Source organism: Gracilinanus agilis, chromosome 2, assembly GCF_016433145.1.
Source record: "Gracilinanus agilis isolate LMUSP501 chromosome 2, AgileGrace, whole genome shotgun sequence".
Taxonomy (NCBI): Eukaryota; Metazoa; Chordata; class Mammalia; order Didelphimorphia; family Didelphidae; genus Gracilinanus; species Gracilinanus agilis.
In genome coordinates, this window is record NC_058131.1 from 716,211,544 (window position 1) to 716,232,375 (window position 20,832).

Consider the following 20,832-nt stretch of genomic DNA (forward strand, 5'->3'; position numbering starts at 1 on the left):
TCCTTCCTTCCTTCCTTCCTTCCTTCCTTCCTTCCTTCCTTCCTTCCTTCCTTCCTTCCTTCCTTCCTTCCTTCCTTCCTTCATTTTCCTCTCTCCCTCCTTCTCTTTTGTAGTAGCTGGAGAGGAGAAAAAAACAAGAATGTTTGATACTTGAAGTAATAGTAAATTTACTAAAATAAAAAATTTAAATGCAAATTCACATAAAAAAATCTGAGTTTGATTTTACTCACAAAATTTGAGAATAAATTGACAAAAGGGAGTCAGAGGTCATCTCATCCACTCCCCAAATTATATCAATGAGAAGGTCTAGAATTGAAGTGTGACTAGCCAAAGTTCTTATGCTGGGATTTCAGCCCAGGTCATCTGACTCCAGAAGATCTAGTTCATCAAGGCCTTTGTATTTACTATTTATTATCAAAATTATCTTGTATTTGCCATTGCATGCACATGCATACACAGTCACACAATTAATATGGGGCAAGGCCAAGATTTAATCTCAGATTTTCTGAACCCAAATCTCATGCTCCCTACTACTCCGTGTTGAAATATGATCATCTCTGTTATGAAAATTACAAGAATGAGTATCCTTACTCAATATTTTATCAATCAGCTATTGGGATATAAAGACCAAAATGAAAAAATACCAATCTTCAAGAGCCTATATATGCTTTCATGTATCCCTCTGACAACAACTTAGACCTCTGGGAACAGGAAGACAACGAATGGGGAAACAACAGCTCTTCATTAACTTGATTCTGAGTTTTAATGAGAGATTGTGGTGCCTCTGGAATCGTGCAGCCTAAGTTGTATGAGCTGGAGATCATTACAAAAATCAACAATAACACTCTCATCGCTAAATATCCATTTAGAGAAGTTTTGGAATTTGAAGGCATCCCATTAAGACATGTCAGAGTTACTTAGAACAGGTTGAAAATGAAAAATGACTGTCGGCAGTGGAAGTGACAATCGCAAATTTGCTATCAAACCCTTTTGTGTCTGTTTTATTAACAATCTGGAAAGCGGCTAGAACAAATATATCATTTATTCTGGAGTTCTATGACATACTGGCTACGCCTGGCAGTGAGGTCTCCTCCGTGACACAAAGGAATAGCCTGGGAAGCTCGGCTCGCTTCATTGAGAAAGATGATTTTTGTCACTAGATGGCAGCAGACACCAGTGATGAGTTAGACGAGACCAGGAGCACGAATGACTGTCCTCTCACCTGAATGGCTTGTCTTCTCCTCGACAGGAGCAGATTTCAGAAATGGCCGGCTATCACAAATGCGAAAGGAGTCCAAGAGGAACGTGGACATGCTGACTCTTTTCTTTGACTGGCCACAGTGTCTGGTCAATGACGAGGGATTGAGCGATTTCCTTTGTAGCACAAATTTATCTTCAATGGGAAAGTCATGGGGGTGTCAGCCGGTTTGGAAAGGAGAACTATATCCTTTCAGAAAATGACAATGTCAGATCTCTTCTAGGGTCATCGAAGCACTTGAGTCGAATAATGCCTATTATGTGTGGCTAAGGCTTTATTAAATACACGGCAGAAAACATGACCTCCTCTAAATCGGAAGGGAGTTAGAAGATGAGAATCGTTTCCAAAATGTCAACTTAGGCATAATATACTTTATTAATATTAACATAATTAATTATATAATTAATATAATAATATTAATATACTTAATATACTTTCCTGCTCCTCCTACTCCCCATCTCAGATCTTGACCTGTGATTTTGATCTAGTGCTGTGATGGGCAAACTTTTTAAAGAGAGGCCAAAGGAAAGGAAATGCTCCTCTGTCACTCTCTTTCTAAGGCAACTCTTTCGAAGTTTCATTGTATTGTATCCTAATCATTGTATTTATCAGATTAGGAACATTTCAGGGGGCTGTAGTTTGCCCATCACTGATCTAGGGAATTCCTCTATTAAAGTATGATTTGGCAACTACAAAATAATTTCCATTTCTAAGAAGTTGCCTAGAGCCACTGAGTGTTGGGGACAGGATTGGAACCCAGGTCTTCCTGACTTCCCGGTTGTCCTTCTATCTGCTATGCAACAGCCATTCTCTATATTGTCTTTATTATGACAATTAAAATGCGTTTTCTATATTTTTATATTAAGGAAATGTCAGGCAAGTGGAGATGTGGGAAATAAAAAAATAACCCACAACAAGTTATATTCAACTAAAACACATTCTCAAGTGTGAATCCATTTACTTGACATAAAAATCACTGATTTCAAAAGAAAGTCAGGGAGGGCCAATGGAAATCAGCTAATTAAACATCTTCCTTTTATAACTGAGGACAGGGGACCCAGAGGGAGACAATGACTTGTCCTAGGTCACTCAGCGAGTTACCCATAGAGTCTGCCTTAGAAGCTGGGGCCATCTTGATTATGGTGCTCAGTGGTCCTTGGTGAATGGCAAGCCCAGCTGTCCTAAGGACAATCCAAGAGAGGCACATACCCAGGGCAGGCAAAGATGAGCTTGGGAGGGGGTGGGAGAAGGAGAAATAGGCAGTAATGTATTTATACGCCCATTCTTTTGGCCATATTATGGTATTTGGCTGGAGTCATGATTTTATTTCTGCCTTTGGGGAGAGAGTAGCTCTCAAAATAAGCCAATAGATGAAAAAAACAAAACAAAACATATAACCAAGAATAATTATTCCTGATTCTATGCATCTTTTTTTTATTATTTTTTTATTTTTAGAAAAATTTTCCATGGTTACATGATTCATGTTTTTACTTTCCCCTTCACTCTCTCAAACTCCGCCCCCCCCATAGCTAACTCACATTTCCACTGGTTTTAATATGTGTCATCAATCAAGACTTATTTACATATTACTGATAGTTACATTGGTGTGGTCCTTTCGAGTCTACATCCCCAATCATGTCTGCATCAAACCAAGTGTTCAAGCAGTTGTTTTTCTTCTGTGTTTCCACTCCTGCAGTTCTTCCTCTGAATGTGGGCAGTGTTCTTTACCATAAATCCCTCAGAATTGTCCTGGGTCATTGCATTGCTGCTAGTACAGAAGTCCATTACATTCTATTTTACCACAGTGTATCCATCTCTATGTACAATGTTCTTCTGGCTCTGCTCCTTTTGCTCTGCATCAATTCCTGGAGGTCTTTACAGTTCACATGGAATTCCTCCAGTTCTTTATTCCTTTGAGCGCAATAGTATTCCATCACCAACATATATACCACAATTTGTTCAGTTATTCCCCAATTGAAGGGCATTCCCTCACTTTCAAGGTTTTTGCCACCACAAAAAGCGCAGCTATAAATATTTTTGTACAAGTCTTTATCTATGATCTCTTTGGGGTACAAACCCAGCAATGGTATGGCTGGAGCAAAGGGCAGGCAAAAACACTCTTTGGGCATAATTCCAAATTGCCATCCAGAATGGTTGGATCAGTTCACAACTCCACCAGCAGTGCATTAATGTAAATAATAATGTAAATTAATTTATTATTAAAATAATAAACAGTATATATCTTAAACCATCAACCAGCATCATATGCAATGGGGATAAATTAGAAGCCTTCCCAATAAGATCAGGAGTGAAACAAGGATGCCCATTATCACCTCTATTATTCAACATAGTACTAGAAACACTAGCAATAGCAATTAGAGAAGAAAAAGAAATTGAAGGTATTAAAATAGGCAATGAGGAGACCAAGCTATCACTTTTTTCAGATGATATGATGGTCCTAGAGCATTTATGCATCTTTGATGCAATTCCAAGTTCTATGTGGTGTCCAAGGGAGAAAAGCTCTATCTCCATGGCACAGAAGTGAGAGAAATGCACTGGAGGTCTCGGAGGGCAGGACTTTGCACATTGGAGGCAGACAGTTAATTGACTGGCTTAATAACCCAGCAAATAGATCTATCCAGTCAAACAGTAGGAAAAAACCTGAAGGCTGGATGGTGAATCAGTCTTTGTATGTTAGAAAAAGCCAGTTTGGTTTGGCTTTGTAAAACCTTGGGTCCAGAGTTTGTTTGCATTTTCTTCTTGGCTATGTATGGAGGTGACCAATTTCCAAATAGCAGATGCCTCCCTCGGATGCTATCTTTAGCTTGTGGTATTTAAGTGCCAGGGTGAGGGAGCCATGCTCTGAAGGCCGAGAGCTCAAGCAAGGAAGGAAGTGACATGGGATTTTCTTGTTAAAATAGTAAAGAATGTGAGGAGAAGAATTTAGTGGACACCTGCTTGGGATAATAGGGCTTCGAGCTGTGACTCTTTAGGAATATGCTGGTAAATATTTAACAATCAGCTCTCTGGGGACAGGGAAAGATATACAGGACACATTCTTCAGTTTATTTTGCATTTTTCAACCCTCACCTTCCATCTTAGGATCAATATTGTGTATTCATTTCAAGGCTGAGTAGTGATAAGGGCTAGGCAATGAATCACACAGCTAGGATATAGCTGAAGTCAGATTTGAACTCAGGACCTCCCATCTCTCTCTCTGCCTCTCTGTCCACAGAGCCACCTAGCTGCCTCTTCATTTGCATTGTTATCATTTTCTCTATCATTCATAAGTCTTGATAACCTGCAAAACAATATATGGAGCTCTTACTTTGTAGTGGCCACTTATTTCCAAGGTATAAATGCAAATTTAACAACTGCCTCTCTTAAACAGTCTGAGCAGAGGCCAGAATGTCTCATCTAGAATATTGCATTCATTGCTAGTTGTAGTCACGGTATCAGGTGTTTTTGCTTAACTTTTTTCTTTTGGACAAGGGAGAAATAGAAAATGATAGTGAGAAGAAAACAAAAGCCAGCAATTACCAAAAAAAAGTATGAAAAAAATCTACTAAGAGTGGGGATGAAATTGGAGGGGTGTGTGTTTGCCAAGATAAGATTAAAGCACAACAGATGAATTAATAAAATTAACTGGTCGAGTAGAGGTAGCCAAAGGGGAAAACAGGGAAGAAGGAAATTGCCACGAGGGTGCGTTCAGGCAAACCCTCCAAGTTTATCTCTAAATCAGTGGACTCTTCTAAACCATAGTGTTGAGAAACCTAGCCAGAGCCATCCCTTACATGTTGGCTATTGAGTGGTGTATAAATAGGATTTACTCCCCAAGACTTGTTTACCCAGCATCCCATTTGTGTGCTTCCTCTGCCTGCGAATGCTGCGTGAACAGAGGGAGGATAAAGTTTCAGTGTGACCTGCCTCTCTCTCTTTTCCCAGAACGTGACTGCTGAAGCTGACTGACAGCCAGACAGGAGAATTTACACACATGGTCATTCTTTAGTTAGAATATTAGGCTTTGAGCTTCTAATTTTTTATTTCTTCTACTTCAAGTGATTATGAATAAACTTTATAAAAAGTAATACTTGGTGTAATTGGTATATATTTAAATCTTACAGTGGCTTTGATTATTCTTAGCCCATTGAGGGCAGTCTCTGCAGAATGGGTTAGGTTAAGGCTGACAATTATGTATACGTATAGAATTATTGTATATATGTATTTCAAAAACATCTCTAGGGCCACAAATTTCAGTTGTATTCAGTATATAATGGAGAATGGAGAGCAAACGTGGTCATTCAGCAAGACAATGTGGTTTAGGGGATAGAGTGCTGCCAAGCGCCCCAAGAGGAGCGAGTTCAAATCCCATCTCTGACACTCATGGGACTGTGAGCAAGTTATTTTTACCTCCTTTAGCCTTAGTTTCCTACCAAAGTCAGTTCTCATTTCTCGTTGCCCCCCGGTGTAGTGACAGAGGCTTTCACCAGGAATGTTGAAATCTCTAGTAATACAACAAGCTCATAGAAAAGAACCCAACACCACAGTGTAGCTAGTCCAAAATCCATGACTGTAATCTCATGAGCAGGCGTCTATGGCAAGATGTCAGACTGATGTCTCTTCTTCCTTCCTACCTTATATGGGAAATCGGATCCATTGCAAATATTATTTTCTTTTAGATGGAAGCACACTAAATTCCCTACCTGTCCCTGAGAATCGTCCAAAGCTCTCCACCTAGGCAGGCTTCCATCAGCATGTACAGGTATTTGCTGTCCTTGAAGGTCCGATAGAGTCTGTAAATCACAAATAAGAAAACACCACGTTATCCAAATGGTTTCCTTCTAAACGAATTTGGTCGCAGTTCCTAAGTGGTCTGGTTGCGTCTTTCTCTCTGCCATGGAATTCTTGAAACTCTGGGCAGGGAGTGGGCAGCAGTACCAGAGGGCCCTTGAATGAGAACAATGATCTGACCCCTCCGGTTCCTCTGCCACAACTTGGACCTCTTCCCCAAAGCCTAGGACTAGTGGGCCAGTCTACTGATCAACATACATTTGGGTGTTTATCTCTGTGCACAGTTTTGTTTATATGATATAGCATATGGACATTATATATTTACATAGCATATGGACATTTATTAATAGACCATATATTTATGTGGTATATAAATATATTAAATATGTATAGTGTACTTATACCATATAGAGAACTATATTTATATATCTTCATATGTGTATCTAGACTAATAGAAATAATAATAATTAACTTTTCTGTGGAGCTTTATAAAGGGTTACAAATCACTTGACAAATATTGTCTCATTTGATCTTCACAACAAAGTTGTGAAGTAAATACAATGATTATTTCCACTTTATAGATGAGGACACTGAGGCTGAGAAGCTGAATGATTTGCCCAGAGTCACACAGCTGGTAGACTTCTTGGGAAGGATTTGAACATGTCTTCCTGCCTCCTAGCCCTACCTCTGTGTTCTATGCCATTCACTCTCTAACTGTAATTCTATTATTTGTACTATCTATGTCTTACATCTATATATATATATATATATATATATGAATCTCTAATCATCTCTCCTTCCCTCCCTCCCTCCTCTCTGTCTTCCTCTCTCTCTTTCTCTCTCTCCTTCCCTCTCTCCTCCTCCTCCTCCTCCTTTTCTCTCTCTTTTAGCTTTAGTAGCTTTTTCTGAACTTGGGTAAATGGACAAAATTACAGCTGACATTCATTTTTGAGAGGTGGTGATGAAGGTTCTAGGGTACCACAAGGTTGATTCTGGGAAAACTATGGGGAGAAATAAAGGTGGTTTTGGAATGGGGAAGAGTTTCTCAGGGATGTGGCCAACACTCTGTTTGAGGAAATCATCATATGGGATCCTCTAGTATTTTGACTATATAGTAAATTAAGTTGCTTTTTATGAACTAAACTCTATTGTTTCCCCTTTTCTAAAAGACTGAAAGAGTTGTCACATTCCTAATTTTTATTACCCAGGGACAAAGTTCCAGTCACCCCACTGGAGTTACAGCTCTGATTAGAGCTTGTCTTTGAGATTCTCATCAATCATCTTGATACTATAATAAAGACTCAGGGAAGATCTTTCGGGAAAGGATGAAGATTTTCCTTTTTAGAAGAGAAACAATGGAATTGAGCTAGGGAAGTTTACTTATTATCTACTCTGCACTGAAAACTTTTCCCTTGTTTAGGGAAGATTTTTTTTTTGTTTTAATCATGTATGTTTACCTATAAATATCAATAAAACTACAAAATTTGGATCTTATGGATTAAAAAGCAAAAACACCCTAACATCAGAATATTCTGTACACACAGAAAATTTCTTAATGGGAACTCAGTTGAAATGTTAACGTGGGCAAATGTTTCTTATGAAACCGATTTGTACCCATCTATACATTTATTTTATCCCTTCTTACCATTCCTCCCAGAGGTGTGAAATCTGATGCGCCAAGCCATACCTGACAATGAAATCTGAATGAGCCCCTTGCATAATCTGCTTTTCAGAACGGATGTGCTCCTGCTGTCTCGTGTCCACGATGTGGCGCTTCTTAAGAATCTTCATGGCAAATGTTTTTGATTCTTCACTTTTCAACTGGACCTGGGATGAAGAAAGATCATCCATTAGTGAGTGGGACAAAGTCTCTGGGATGATATTCTCCCATCTAATACAGTTCCTATTTTACTGGAGCCCAAGGAGCACCAACCATCTTTCGCTCTCACCTAATTCAAAAAAAGATGACGTGCGTTCAACAGTCTTACAGAATTGAGGAAGGGCTCTTTCCCCCATCTCTGCTGAATTTAAAGTAAGTTTAGTGGAATGGAGATTTAAATTAACTCAGAGAGGGAGAAAACTCATTGATTTTTAACCTTTTATCCACCATCACCATTGACACCAAATTATGGTATCTGAATGCAAACGAATACTATAATTCAATTAAGACAAGCTAATACTAGGACAGCAAAAGAGCCTGCCAAGATCTTTGTGATCTAACTCAAAATAGAAGGACTGAGGAGACAAGAGGAACATTAGAGGGAAAGTCAATGAGAAAGAAATGGACAGCACATCAGATGACTGAGGAAGGAACTGAAAAATTGTGGTGGTATTTTCTGGGCTGAAATGAAATAAAATGTAAAATGACCAAGGAAATTAATTTTTGTTGATGTTTGATATACAGCTTCTTATAATTCATTTGCCACAATAATATTAAGACCCATAATTATATAGCATTTTGAGATTTTTCAAAACTCTTTGCTATGTCTCATTTGATCCCCATGATAATTCTATGAGGTAGGTATGATGGGAGCATTGAGTGTTGTTGTAAGATAAATTAATAAGATGTTTAAGATTAGTTAGCTGGGAGGCTTAACAAGCAGGGCTGGAGAATTCTAAATTGAATGGGGAAGCAGGAAGTTTTGCTTCTCTCTCTGAGATGGACTCCATGTCCGCTGGGGACAAGTTGTAAGTGACCCCCTGGGAGACCTCAGAGGAAGTGGAGTTTGTATCCTGATATCCTGGTATCCAGAAGGAGGAAAGTCATCTGCCTGTGGGAGGTTTGGTTGAGACTATAAAACCTAACTGGGTGGCTGGTCAGCTCAGATTGGTTTAGCTCCCTGACTTACCCAACTGAAAGAGTACTGGCTGAAGACCTGGGAAAGCTGTACCATCGCTGGATTTTGAGCGGACTCAGCAGTGAGGATCCCACTTTCCTTCCTGATCTTCATTTCGCCCTGCCCCGCTATATAGTCTCTAGCTTAGTGTAGATAAGTTCATTCCCTGACCCTGAGGCTTGCCCATAGACTGGTAGAATAGAACCCCTTTCCCTCCCTTCAAACTATAGTTCATTGAATTAAACCCCATTTATAAGACCTTTTGTCAATCTACTCACTGGTTAGTTTCACAGACTCTCTGGCTAGGTGAATCTGTGTTGGCAGGTGGGCCTCCAAGTGCCAAACCCATTCTAAACTGTATTTCCCCAATTTGTTAATCCCAGTCTATTACTTACCCATCCTTAGAACCCTGATAATATTTAATCTAACCCCCAGTTTTCCCCCATAAGAGTGTGGAACAAAAAATACATGGGTTTGAACCCATGTGATTCTTAGATATGTATTAACTGGGTGACTCTGGGCAAGTCACTAACCTCTCTGAGTCTGTTTCTCATCTGTAAAATAAAGGTGTTTGACTCTGTAGCCTAGTCATAAATATAGGATCCCTTGATGCATAAATACATAGGAGGAAACCGAGTCAGAGAGGTTACTGACATGCCCAGAGTCAAATCATAAAAGTTTAAAGATGAGATTTGAATCCAGGTCTTTCTGACTTGACTTTTAGTATTCTAGACATGATTCTACACAGTCATTTCAATGTATTTTGTGTAATGGTTAAAAAAAAATAGGAAGTAGAATAAAAAAAAAGACTTTTTCCTCAGTGACTATGAAAGCAGCCCACATGCAATAGTTCAAATCAGCAGGTCTGATCTCAATTTATTTCTGAAATAGTGGCTAGAGATGTGGGCTTATCCAAGCTCAACCCAACTCAGCAAACATGTATTAAACAACCATGACATGCAAAACACTTGAGAAGTTGGGGCCACAAAGAAAAAATGTTAAAAAAAAAAGACCCTTCCCTCAATCTATGTACAGTCTCCTGAAGAGATCCTGAGTTTCCATATGAATAATATGGGGAGGAAGAAAGGTAAACCGGACACCAAGGATATCAGGAAAGGTTTTCCCCTGGAGATGTCATGTGAGCCGACACCATTTCTCCTTCTACGGAACAGCAGCCTAAAGGATTTATGTTCTAATGTTCCTCCCCTTTCTCATATCAATAACTCACATTTAAACAGGACTTTAACTTTTGCGAAGTGTTATTCTCACTGGAGGTCTGAGAGTCACATAATGTGAGTAAAATTCTCTCCATTTTACAGATGAGAAAACTGAGTTTCAGAGATGATCACATAGAAAAGGACTGAACCCAGCAGTCATGCCACTCTGCTATATTGGTGTTTTTTTCCAGGGCTCTTATCATTAGTTTACTTCACCATCTTCATTTTATTTCTGTAAAGCCAAATTTTTGTACTTTCTATCCAGTGTTTCCATTCCTGCCCTCTGGGCACCTGGCAGAACGAATCTAGCCCCTTCTCCAAATGTAAGGTCTTCACATACTCATTGACCACCATCATCATCTTCCTTCAAAAAGTCTTGTCCAGACTCCACATGGCCAGTTCCTTCAATGGTTGTTCCTTTGGTACTTAGTTTTCCAGAGGAAGGTGGCCAAGATAGTCTCCAGTTTGTTCCCCAGTTGTTCTCTGCCCCTCTTTGGAACTGGGCACCAGGATGGATTTTGATTGGGGCTGAAAGCAGCTGGACTCTGACTGTACACAATCTAGACAGCGGGTCTGTCTGAGCACAAGAGGGTACCAACCTCAGGTAGCCTCAGGAAAATAGTGGGAAACTTTCTTTCTGATTAACTAGTGAAATCTGTCTTCCTGGCTTGGTTGTCATCCTATCATCCTTGATTTCTTGCTTCCACTTCAGGGATGCTTCTAGCGTTCTTAAGGGCCATTTCCAGGAGCTTTGGAGGCAGCCTGGATTCAGAATGGAACCCTGGGGCACTTCAGCTGAATGGATCTCAGCTCCTTGGCAGCTTTCATGAATCTACCTGCCTGGTGGGAGGGAGGGATGCTTACTGATTAAGGTGAAGTTTCAAAATGCCTTTCCTGGCTGAAGGCTTCTCTGCTCTCTGGCTAGCACACTCTTGAAAGCAATAAGTCAATATATTAGGAAGAGAGGAGTTCATTGGAACTTGGTAGACAGAAGCATTTATTTTGAAAATACAAAAGAATACTAAAAAGATACCAGGGAAGGGGTCAAGATAGATCTTTGGAAGGACAGATCCAAGGCACGAATCAGCTCAGGATGCCTAAATTCCAGAGCAGAGACCCAGTCAAACTAAGCTCCTTTTTGAGATACTGAGTCCCAAGATCCCTGAGTTAAAGGGACCTCAGATAGCCTACAGTTCGTTTAAGAATGTCCTCTACGACGTATCTAATATAGGCATCATCCAACCATTGTTCAAAGATCCCCAGTGAGGACTCAATCAACAAACATTTCTGATACACTTACTCTGTGCCAGGCACTGTGTTAATTAACCTCTGGACATATAAGAAGCCCACTGCCTCTTGAGGCAGTCTAGTCCACTCTAGAATAGCTTTAACGGTTAATTAGTCTTAAATTGGGACTTTTCACCTTTGTTCTCTGGGGTCAAAAAGCATAAGTCTAATTCCCCTTCCAGGTTTTAGTCACTCAAAGGAGTTAAGACAGTCATCATAGACCACCCTGACCCATCCAAAGTCTTTTCCAAGATCAGTATCCCTAGTTCCTTCAACTATCTTCCTGTGGTGTGGATTTGAGTCTCATCTATCCTGGTCATTTTTCTCTGAATGTCCTTCAGCTTCTCAAACTCCTTCCTAAAATGTGCCCTCCAGGATCAAATTCAATTAGGACAGGGCACAGCAGGACTTGTGTAGCCCCTACTATCCAGTGAGGACACAGGTCACAGAATTTAGCTCGAAGATCTTGCTGGGGATGTTGGCATGTTAAAAAAAAGACTTATTTGTTCTTCTCTTACCAGGTGAGGGTTGCCTCAGACTATACTTAGAGGGAAGAACCATGTATCAGTCCATAAAATCAAAGTTACAGAATTGTGAGGCAAATCATAGAACAGAAAGATCCCTGTGGGTCAGCCACATTAAACAAAGACACAAAAAGTCTTGGACATCCTTTATCCACGACACATAGACTTCATGCAAGCCCTCCAGTGAGAACCCAGTGACACTGTTTTGAATGTAGGAAAAGCTAGGTAGCACAGCAGATTGAGTTCCAAGCCTTTAATTGAGTAGTCCTGGGTTCAAATATGACCTCAGATACTTCCTAGCTGTGTTACCCTGGGCAAGTTACTTAAACCCAGTTCCCAAGCTCTGGTGGCTCTTCTGTTTTAGGATTAATACTAAAAGAGAATATAAGGTTTTTTTTAAAGCTATTCATATTAATTTTGCAAAAAAGAGGAAGCCTAGCATGAAGTGGAGAGTCCGAATTGGAGCTATGAAAACAAAGGTTCAGGTTTTACTTCTGACCCTTCCTAGCTGGAAGATGATGGGTCAGTTATCTAACTGCTCTGGGCTCAGGCAACTTTCCTAGACTAATTTAAAGATGGGGTGAGATTGGATTTCCCAAATGGATGGAAGACTAGGCATCTGAGACATTAAAATCCATGGGTTATCATTCATTTGTATTCTTTCCATTAAAATCCACTTTAGTGAAAATGGAATTTATATTCTAACCCCTATCTAAGATGAGAATCCGTAACCTTCTCATTTCATGTGACGGCAGTCTAAGACAGATGTTGTCAAGTTGCTTGTTAGAACAAGGCTGGCAGGTGCCTAGATAACGTCTTTCAAAATAGAAATAGAAATGGCTGAAAGAACTCTGGAATAACACCTGTTCATTTTAGATGTGCACCTTCAGCATATTCTTGTGTGTGGGTAGTGCCTAAAAAGGTGCTCTTCTCCTGCCAGGCCATTCTGGTTTCCTTAAGGGGAAGAAGGGCCGGAATCAGTAGAAGGTCCACATGGAGAAAGGCTAAAATTGGAGGTTAGTGACTGGGAGGAGATCAGCCTTTGTTGATTGGCCTTCCTTCAGGCCTCTTCAAGAAAGTATTAAAGAGACTCAGAGTCATTTTTACATTACAGAATAACCTGGATTGGAATGGCTAGCCCATGGCTTTGTTGAAGCAAATCAGAATGGAATCCATTGTCTCTCTTCTGATGAGGAAATTTATTTAGCACCTACTGTGGACGTGACATGTTGCTGAGGAAAAGGGACATAGAAATATTCTGTCATCCAGGGAAAGCAATCATTCCCCTGTTCTTCATACCAATGAGATCATATTTGAAGGACTAGGTTTCATTCGAGGCGCCATATTTTAGGAAGGGCATTGAGATCATGAAGACTGTCCAGCATGTGAGAACTAGAGAGATGAAAGTCAAGAAACATTGATTAAATGCCTACTAAGGACCAGACACTATGCTTGCAAAATGAAAAAACCAAAACTAAAACCCCAAACCAGTTGATTTCTCACATTTCTCACAACAAGAGCTGTCTCAAAGTGGCAGGAGCTACTGGGTCCCCCCCCCCCCCCCCCTCACAGAACACTGTCAAGCAAAGGCTGGACAACCACCTTCCGAATACACTGCAGAGGGAATTCTCCATCAGTTATGGCTAGTTCCATTGTGGAGCCTCCCGATGCTAATATTCTGTGGTTCTCATTACATGATATGCTGCCAGCCATCAAGCAGATTACCACCATGATGAAAAATGCTGGATCTGTCCACAAGTTTGGTAATTCCTTTTGTCTTTAGTTTCCTTTAGCAGATAAAGTAATAGGCACTTGGTTCAAATCTTGGAAAAATAATCATTATAACTGATAATTACATTGTTATACTGCTATAAAATTTAAGATTTACCAAGAACTTTACAATTATCACTTTCATATTATTAGGGTTAGGAGATCTGCAAAATTTTGGTAAAATTTTTTGGCAAAGTGTACATATTTCTGAATTCCCCAAATTTTTCTGTGTCATCTACTGGCATTCTGCAAAACTTCTCCCAAATTCCCATTTCATTTTTTTATGCTGATCTGTGATATATTGAAATTAAGACAGGGAAAGTTGCAATATGGAAGGGATATCTCTATTTCAATGCTCTAACTGGATCTTCAGAACAACCTGGGAGGTTATCGTAATGGGTATTTGTATACCCATTTTATAGAGGAAGAAGCTGAGGCTTGGAGGATAGTGACTCTCCCATGGTCACACAACAGTCAAATCTTGGTAGGGTAATCTCTGATCTGTCTTCCAGATCAAAAATTAGATCCTTCAAGGTGGCCATTGTTTTGGTCTGACCATCACCATCATCAGAGGGACTCCTGCCATAAATCTCCCCTAATCTGTATATTTCTGACCTTAATGGATCCTGACTTCAGAATCAGAAAGAAATGGAGATGTTATTAAATCCAATTCCCTCATTTAAAGATGAGGGAACTGGGGTTCAGACACTGACCCAGAGCCATAAAGTTAATGAGTACCTGGGGTGGGATTTGAACCATGGTTCTCTGGACTACCAAGCCTTCTATTCTACCCACCACACACCCTTCCTCTTCAAAACGTTCAAAGCATCTAAACAAAAATAGCAGCAGCCAGGGGCGGTCATGAGTCCAGGACTTTAATAGACTCTCCAGAATTGAGGAATGTGAGGAGACTTGGATTAATCCTAGCCACTGGCCTGCGGCATTGGAAGGAAGGCCAAAGGAGAGAGCGTGTGTTTTCTACAGCACATGTTTTATTAGGAAAGATGTTTATGTGGCCCACGTACGGTCATTCTGTCTATTTATAGACCTCCATATTCTGGAAGTTAATAGCCTCATAAACAGTATGGGGAAAGTTCACCAGAAGTTTGAGACAAGGAACAAAGGGGGAAGGGCTTATGTGGGTCGGGAATTGAATGACCAGCCAAGCTTGGGTGAAATACAGGAAATTAAAAGTCCAGGATCACAAACTGAATACATTTGTGTTAAGTATGTCATTGGTGAGCACGTTCTCGTCCAAACCACCATTCTGCCTATTAAATGCCTGTGGAATGCCACCAACATTGTTTCTGCTCTTTTTCTCAGAAAAAAAAATGTCCCTTTCCCAAAACGGATTCCTTAGGGAGACCTTCAATGATCCCATTAATTCATGGGAAGAGTTGGAGCCAGCAATGCTTGTTTACCAAAGCCCTGTCCTTCCCGGTTGGGATTTCAGCATCTCCAGTGCAGTGGTAGTCAACATTCCAAGGAAGATAGGATTACCGTGTAACCCACCCCTTGGGACAGCCAGTTCGTGGAAACACCATTAAAAAGGTCAACAGAGAGAGGAAAAACATGCCTTTCATATGTCGATGGCTGGCTAGTTCATTGCTCACCTGGTTACAGGTGGACAGAAGAGGGAATGAGGGCGTCAGGAAGACCTAAATTTAACTGATGCTTCTGACATTTACTATCCGGGTGACTAAGCTGCTTGCTGTGTCCAAGCTTCAGGTTCCTTAGCTATAAAGGAAAGAGGAATCTCTGCAGCTAGAAGGCACAGTGGAGAGAGTGTTGGGCAAGTCACTTCACCCTGTGTGCCTCAGTTTCCTCATCTGTAAAGTGAGCTGGAGAAGGAAATGGCAAAGCACTCTAGTATCTCTGCCAAGAACCCAAGACCCAGATGGGGTCACGAAGAGTAGAATGTAACTGAAAAGTGACTGAACAACCACAACAACTTAAGGATCTATGTCAAAAGGCTATATGGAAATGATTATTGGATGTTAAAGAGCTATAAAAATGCCAATTATTCTGATCATTACAAGCCAGAGCAGAGATCTTTAACCATTTTTTGCACGTGCCGTGGTCTCCTTTGGTAGTGCAGTGAACCTATGGGTCTCTTCTCAGAATAAAATTTTTGGTCTACGTTCAAAATCCAAGAAACTGTTCGATTTCAGGGAGATGCTAGTGAAAACAATGATGTAATTTTTTCCCATTCAGGTTTTTGGATTTCTGGGAATCTCTCCATAGGACCCCAAATTAAGAAATGACTCAGCTTAGAGGAAGGTCTTCAGATACTCCCTGGCTACAGCTATACCTATCCTGACACCCACCTGGTGAGGGAAGTTTTCTGAACTCAGGATGGTCCTTGGACAAATTATATTCATTCCATCGAGGGTCTTTGCTTCCAATCTTTCTATTTTGCCAGGACCTTTGTGACTATGTATTTGGCTGCCAGTGTCTGGCAGATTTGAGAAATCAGAACTATCCCATTAAGGCTCCTAGATATTCACAACAACCTTGTGAGATCAGTGGTTCAGACATTATCAACAGCTCAATTTCAAGGCTCTGAAAGCCAAATGAAGTCTTGACCACTAGTTAGGAAGTTTTTCTTTTAGGAGACTTCTGGTCCTGCTAAGTTAAGGGCTAACCTCGTGCACAGATAGCTATTTATATCCAAGCAAAGTGATGCTCTGCCTTAATCAAGAGTTCTGCCATTTTTTGTATCACTCAGCAATATGCCTGGCACATATTAGGTGCTTAATATATGTTTATTAATTGTTTATTGTCTGTTGTTTATTAATTGATTGAATTATTAACTAAAGGCCAGCAGGAAGAAACAATGACACTGACAGATATACAGAACCTTAGAGATCATTGAGCCCAACCTTGACTTTTATAGAGGGAGAAACTGAGGCCCAGGGAGATCAGGTGACATGGCCAAGGCTAGAGACAATGAGTTGTGGACTTAGAATCTTACACTTTCCTTAAATCCGTATGGAGAAATGACAAGTCAACTTTCTCCAGCATCCCAGGAATAACGGAGCTTGTAAGAGGATGCATTGTTCCTCTGTTCATTCATGTGGGCAAGCTCCTTCTATGCTATTCAGTTCTCCACAATTGTATCACCAGTACTGGCAGAAATGTCATTGTTGAGACAGTGGCTAAAACTAAAATAAAATCCACAGATTTAACCATGCTCTGTGTGTTGAGAAAATGGGAAGAGAAGGAAGAGCTTTAGTGCCAATATCTCTGACAATCCAACAACCTCAACAACAATAGACATTTATGTAGCATTTTAGGTTTTCCAAAGCCTTAGTTTATTTTTAATTTTTTTAAACCCTTCAATACCGTGCATTGGTTCTAAGATAGAAGACTGGTAAGGGCTAGACAATGGGGGTAAAGTGACTTGTCCAGGGTCACACAGATAGGAAGAATCTGAATTCAAATTTGAACCCAGGACCACCCATCTCTAGGTATGGCTCTCAATCCACTGAGCCACCCAGCTGCCCCTCCACCTTAGTTTATTTTTAAAATGCATTTTGTTATCTCTTATTTTTATATCACTATTTCACAATGTCCTTCCTCCTTCTCCCAGATAGGCATTTTGTATGTAACAGAAACAAAAGAAATGGAAAACCAGTTCCTCCAAACTGACATTCTTCCCAAGTCTGACATTCTCTAGTGCTCCATATATCCATAGTGCACCCTCCTCCCTTTGTCTTCTGCAAATTTAAGCCAGAGGAAGCACCTCTTCCCATCTTTCTTTGGGGTCAAGTTTGGCCATTAAATTTTCCAGGACTCTGGCTCAGTTCCTATTCTACTTTACTCCATATCCATGGTCCTGATCATTTTATGTTCTTACAATAGCAGCCTGAAGGTAAGACCACAACTTTTATCATTCTGTATATATTCAATATTTATTAGCAACCTCCTCAGTGCTAAGACTGATAGAAAATGAGAAGCCACATTCTTTACATTAGACTTCACCATCATGGATCTTATGGTTTGGTAGGCAGATGAGATGCAAGCATAGAGAACTGTAAAACAGAATTTAACATGAAAAGTCAATTAAAGAAATCCAGATTCAAGTGCTATGCAATGTCTCCCTGGGAAATCTGCTTGTTAATGAGTGAAGGAATCTGGGAATGCTTCCTAGAGGAAATGACCTTTGAAATGGACTTTAAACAATTGACAGGAATTCAGCAGATAAAGAGGAAGAGAGATGGTGCTTCAGGCATGATGGAGCACCTCCAGCAAAGGCATGGTAGTGCAAAGTCCACGTCCTCTTTGGATTACTTTGAGTAACCCAGTTTGGCTGGGGTGGAGAGTGTTTGTTGGGTACCAAAAGCAGGCTAGGCAGTTGGACATCTAATGCTTTGTGCCTGATCTGTTCTTCCCCATTTAATCAGGAAAGAAGACTGTGGAGGGCCTTTGAAGGGAGGATTCAAACTTCTGTGGGAGTGGAGGGGAGCAGAGGAGAAGGGGAGACTCTCTCCAGAGACACACCAAATCAGCATTCCTCCAGGAATGACCAAGGGCGGGCAGTTGTTTCCATTTCATGTTAGATGATGGAGACATTGACATTTTTGAGTTGATGAGGAAAGTTCTAAGAAATATTCTCCAAACAGGACTAAAATCTATCCATGTTCATGAGGGAGGGAAAGTTGTCAGGGCTTGTTTGTGTGTATTGCTTTACTTGACTGAATCTTGACCCTCAGGACAGTGAATATGAGAGGAAAGATCTTTCTATTGCGGGCTTCTCCTCCAGATCAAAGGAGACGATATTGGTGGTTACAGTGTTTTGCAAACTTTAAAGCAGTTTATGATTATTAGCTATTAATATTATTTAAAAGAAAGAAAAAAGAAAGAGAAAATACCTGTCAACGACTCAACTGTTCAATAATTCCTTCTAATTTATATCCTTTAACTTTGTTCTAAAGTTTCATGTTTCAACTTGCTGAGGAAAAAATAAAATGAAGTAAGGAACAAAGGAGGAGATGTGGGCATATTATAGGAAATACTATTGCCTCCAAAGGGAGAGGATCTGGTTAAAATCCTGCTCTGGCTATTTTCTTCCTTTGGTGAAGTGTTTCCCCAGACTCAGTTTCCTCCTCCGTAAAATGAGAGGGTTGGACTTAATGATTCTATCCTGATGCAAATGAGTCAGCCACAAGGCAGCTGAAATGACGGGGGTGTCTGGAGGTGTGAGCTTTCCTGAACTGATCAAATCACATTATATTTCGGGTTTGGAGAAAAAGAGGAGGAGAATATACCAAGTGCTGCCATTAAAAAAATGGGAAAAAGAAGTGGGCTTGTTTGATGGAGATGAAGGGAAAGTCTTAAGAACATTGACCTTTCATCTTCTCACTGCAGTGGGATTACAAGGGATGACTCAGGCAAACCCAGAAAAACAGATATATTTGCAGTTTGAGATTTTAAAAAAATGTTGGGCTTTATTTAAAGATACTGAACTATATGAGCTCGCATTTACTTTACACTCTGCTCATCTCCACTTACTTTGCTGAGGGCAAGATGCCGTCATGAATCTCACAGTTTGGGAGGCGGGTGAGGCACAACATAGAAAAACCACAATGCGGGGAATCATATAAAAAAGGGCATTGAAAAAGAGTAAGTCAGAGTTGCCCACTTTGCTCACCAGACAATTTTGTGGCATGGATAAAGCTCAAGATCTGGAGTCGGGAAGATCTGGGTTCTAACTCTGCTGCTATACTTTGAAGCCTTAGAAAATCATTTAACCTCCCTAAGCCTCAGTTTCCTTATCTGAAAATGGGGATAACAGTTGTACCTCTCTTATAAGGTCATCGTGAAGATAAAATTCAATCATGCATTTAAGATTTTGTAAACCATAAAGCATGTATAGCACTGGAGGGTTTTAAAGTGTTTTCCTTAACATCTCTATCATTGGTTTATGATGATGAAGATTTGTTTCTTGGCTAGGACATGTTAGATTTAGAGCTGGGAGGGCCTTTAAAGGCTGCTGAGGCCAACATCTCCTCATTTTACAGACGAGAGAACTGAGACCAAGAGATAAGTGATGTACCCAGGGTCACCCAGCTAGTGAGTATCTGATCACAGGCTCAGTGGCACATCTAACTCTATTCAGGGCATCACTCAGCCCACGGCTGCCCATTTCTCTTTCTGACTTTGCATCCTCTGTGTCTACTACAATGCCTAGCACACAGTTGTTGCTGATTCATTTGCATGTGTGTCAGACTCTCCATGACCCCATTTGGAGTTTTCTGGGCTGAGATACTCAAGTGGCTTGCCATTTCCTTCTCCAGCTCATTTGACAGATAAGGAAACTGAGGCAATGGGGTTGAAGTGACTTGCCCAGGGTCACACAGCTAGGAAATATCTGAGGCTGGATTTGAACTCAGAAAGATGACTTCCCAACTCCAAGCCTGGCACTCTGTCTAATGTGCCACCAGCTGCCCTTCCCAAAAGGGGGAGCTGAGGCCGGATTTGAACCCAGGACCTCCCATCTCTAGGCCTGACTCTCAATCCACTGAGCTACCCAGCTGCCCCCCCTTCCCTCTTCATGTGGACTCTAAGGCAGCTCCCAGGTAAACCCTGAGTCTTTCCTTCTCTGGGTCCCAGAGCAGGGCCACAGCCAGCAGAATCAGGCTCTTGTCCAGGACTCCCAGCCCGACCTTCTGTTCTCGCTCCAATGACCAATGACCAAAGTGGAGTTTAACGTAATGTGTGGAAGGTTGAATTAGCAGCAAATTGTAATGGCAAAATGCACTTATTCACTGACCTAAATTAAAGATTATAGGTTTATAATTTATATGAGTATTTATATAGTATATAAGTACACATATTATATGATATATAGTAGATATACAATATCTACCATATGATCAGTTACTATACATACTACATACCATATAATAGGTTACTATATATAATATATACTATATAATCAGTTATATATAATATATACCATATAATAGGTTACTATATATACTATATAATCAGTTACTATATATAATATATACCATATAATAGATTACTATATATAATATATACTATATTATCAGTTACCATATATAACATATACCAAATAATAGGTTACTATCTATAATATAAAATCTGTTACAATATATAATATATACCATATAATAGGTTAC

General features: G+C 40.2%; 1 protein-coding gene across 1 annotated transcript in view; it reads right to left on the minus strand.

The window, feature by feature from the left end:
* The window catches only part of PRKG1 (protein kinase cGMP-dependent 1), a 1,248,761-nt gene that overhangs the window by 12,560 nt on the left and 1,215,369 nt on the right, over nucleotides 1–20,832 (minus strand). The window contains exons 18-22 of the mRNA XM_044660333.1: nucleotides 7,737–7,876; nucleotides 5,962–6,051; nucleotides 5,692–5,762; nucleotides 1,223–1,393; nucleotides 1,062–1,156 (exon numbers count right to left, since the gene is read on the minus strand). Of these exons, the coding sequence (XP_044516268.1) occupies nucleotides 1,062–1,156; nucleotides 1,223–1,393; nucleotides 5,692–5,762; nucleotides 5,962–6,051; nucleotides 7,737–7,876 (567 nt within the window). The remainder of the gene's footprint in view (nucleotides 1–1,061; nucleotides 1,157–1,222; nucleotides 1,394–5,691; nucleotides 5,763–5,961; nucleotides 6,052–7,736; nucleotides 7,877–20,832) is intronic.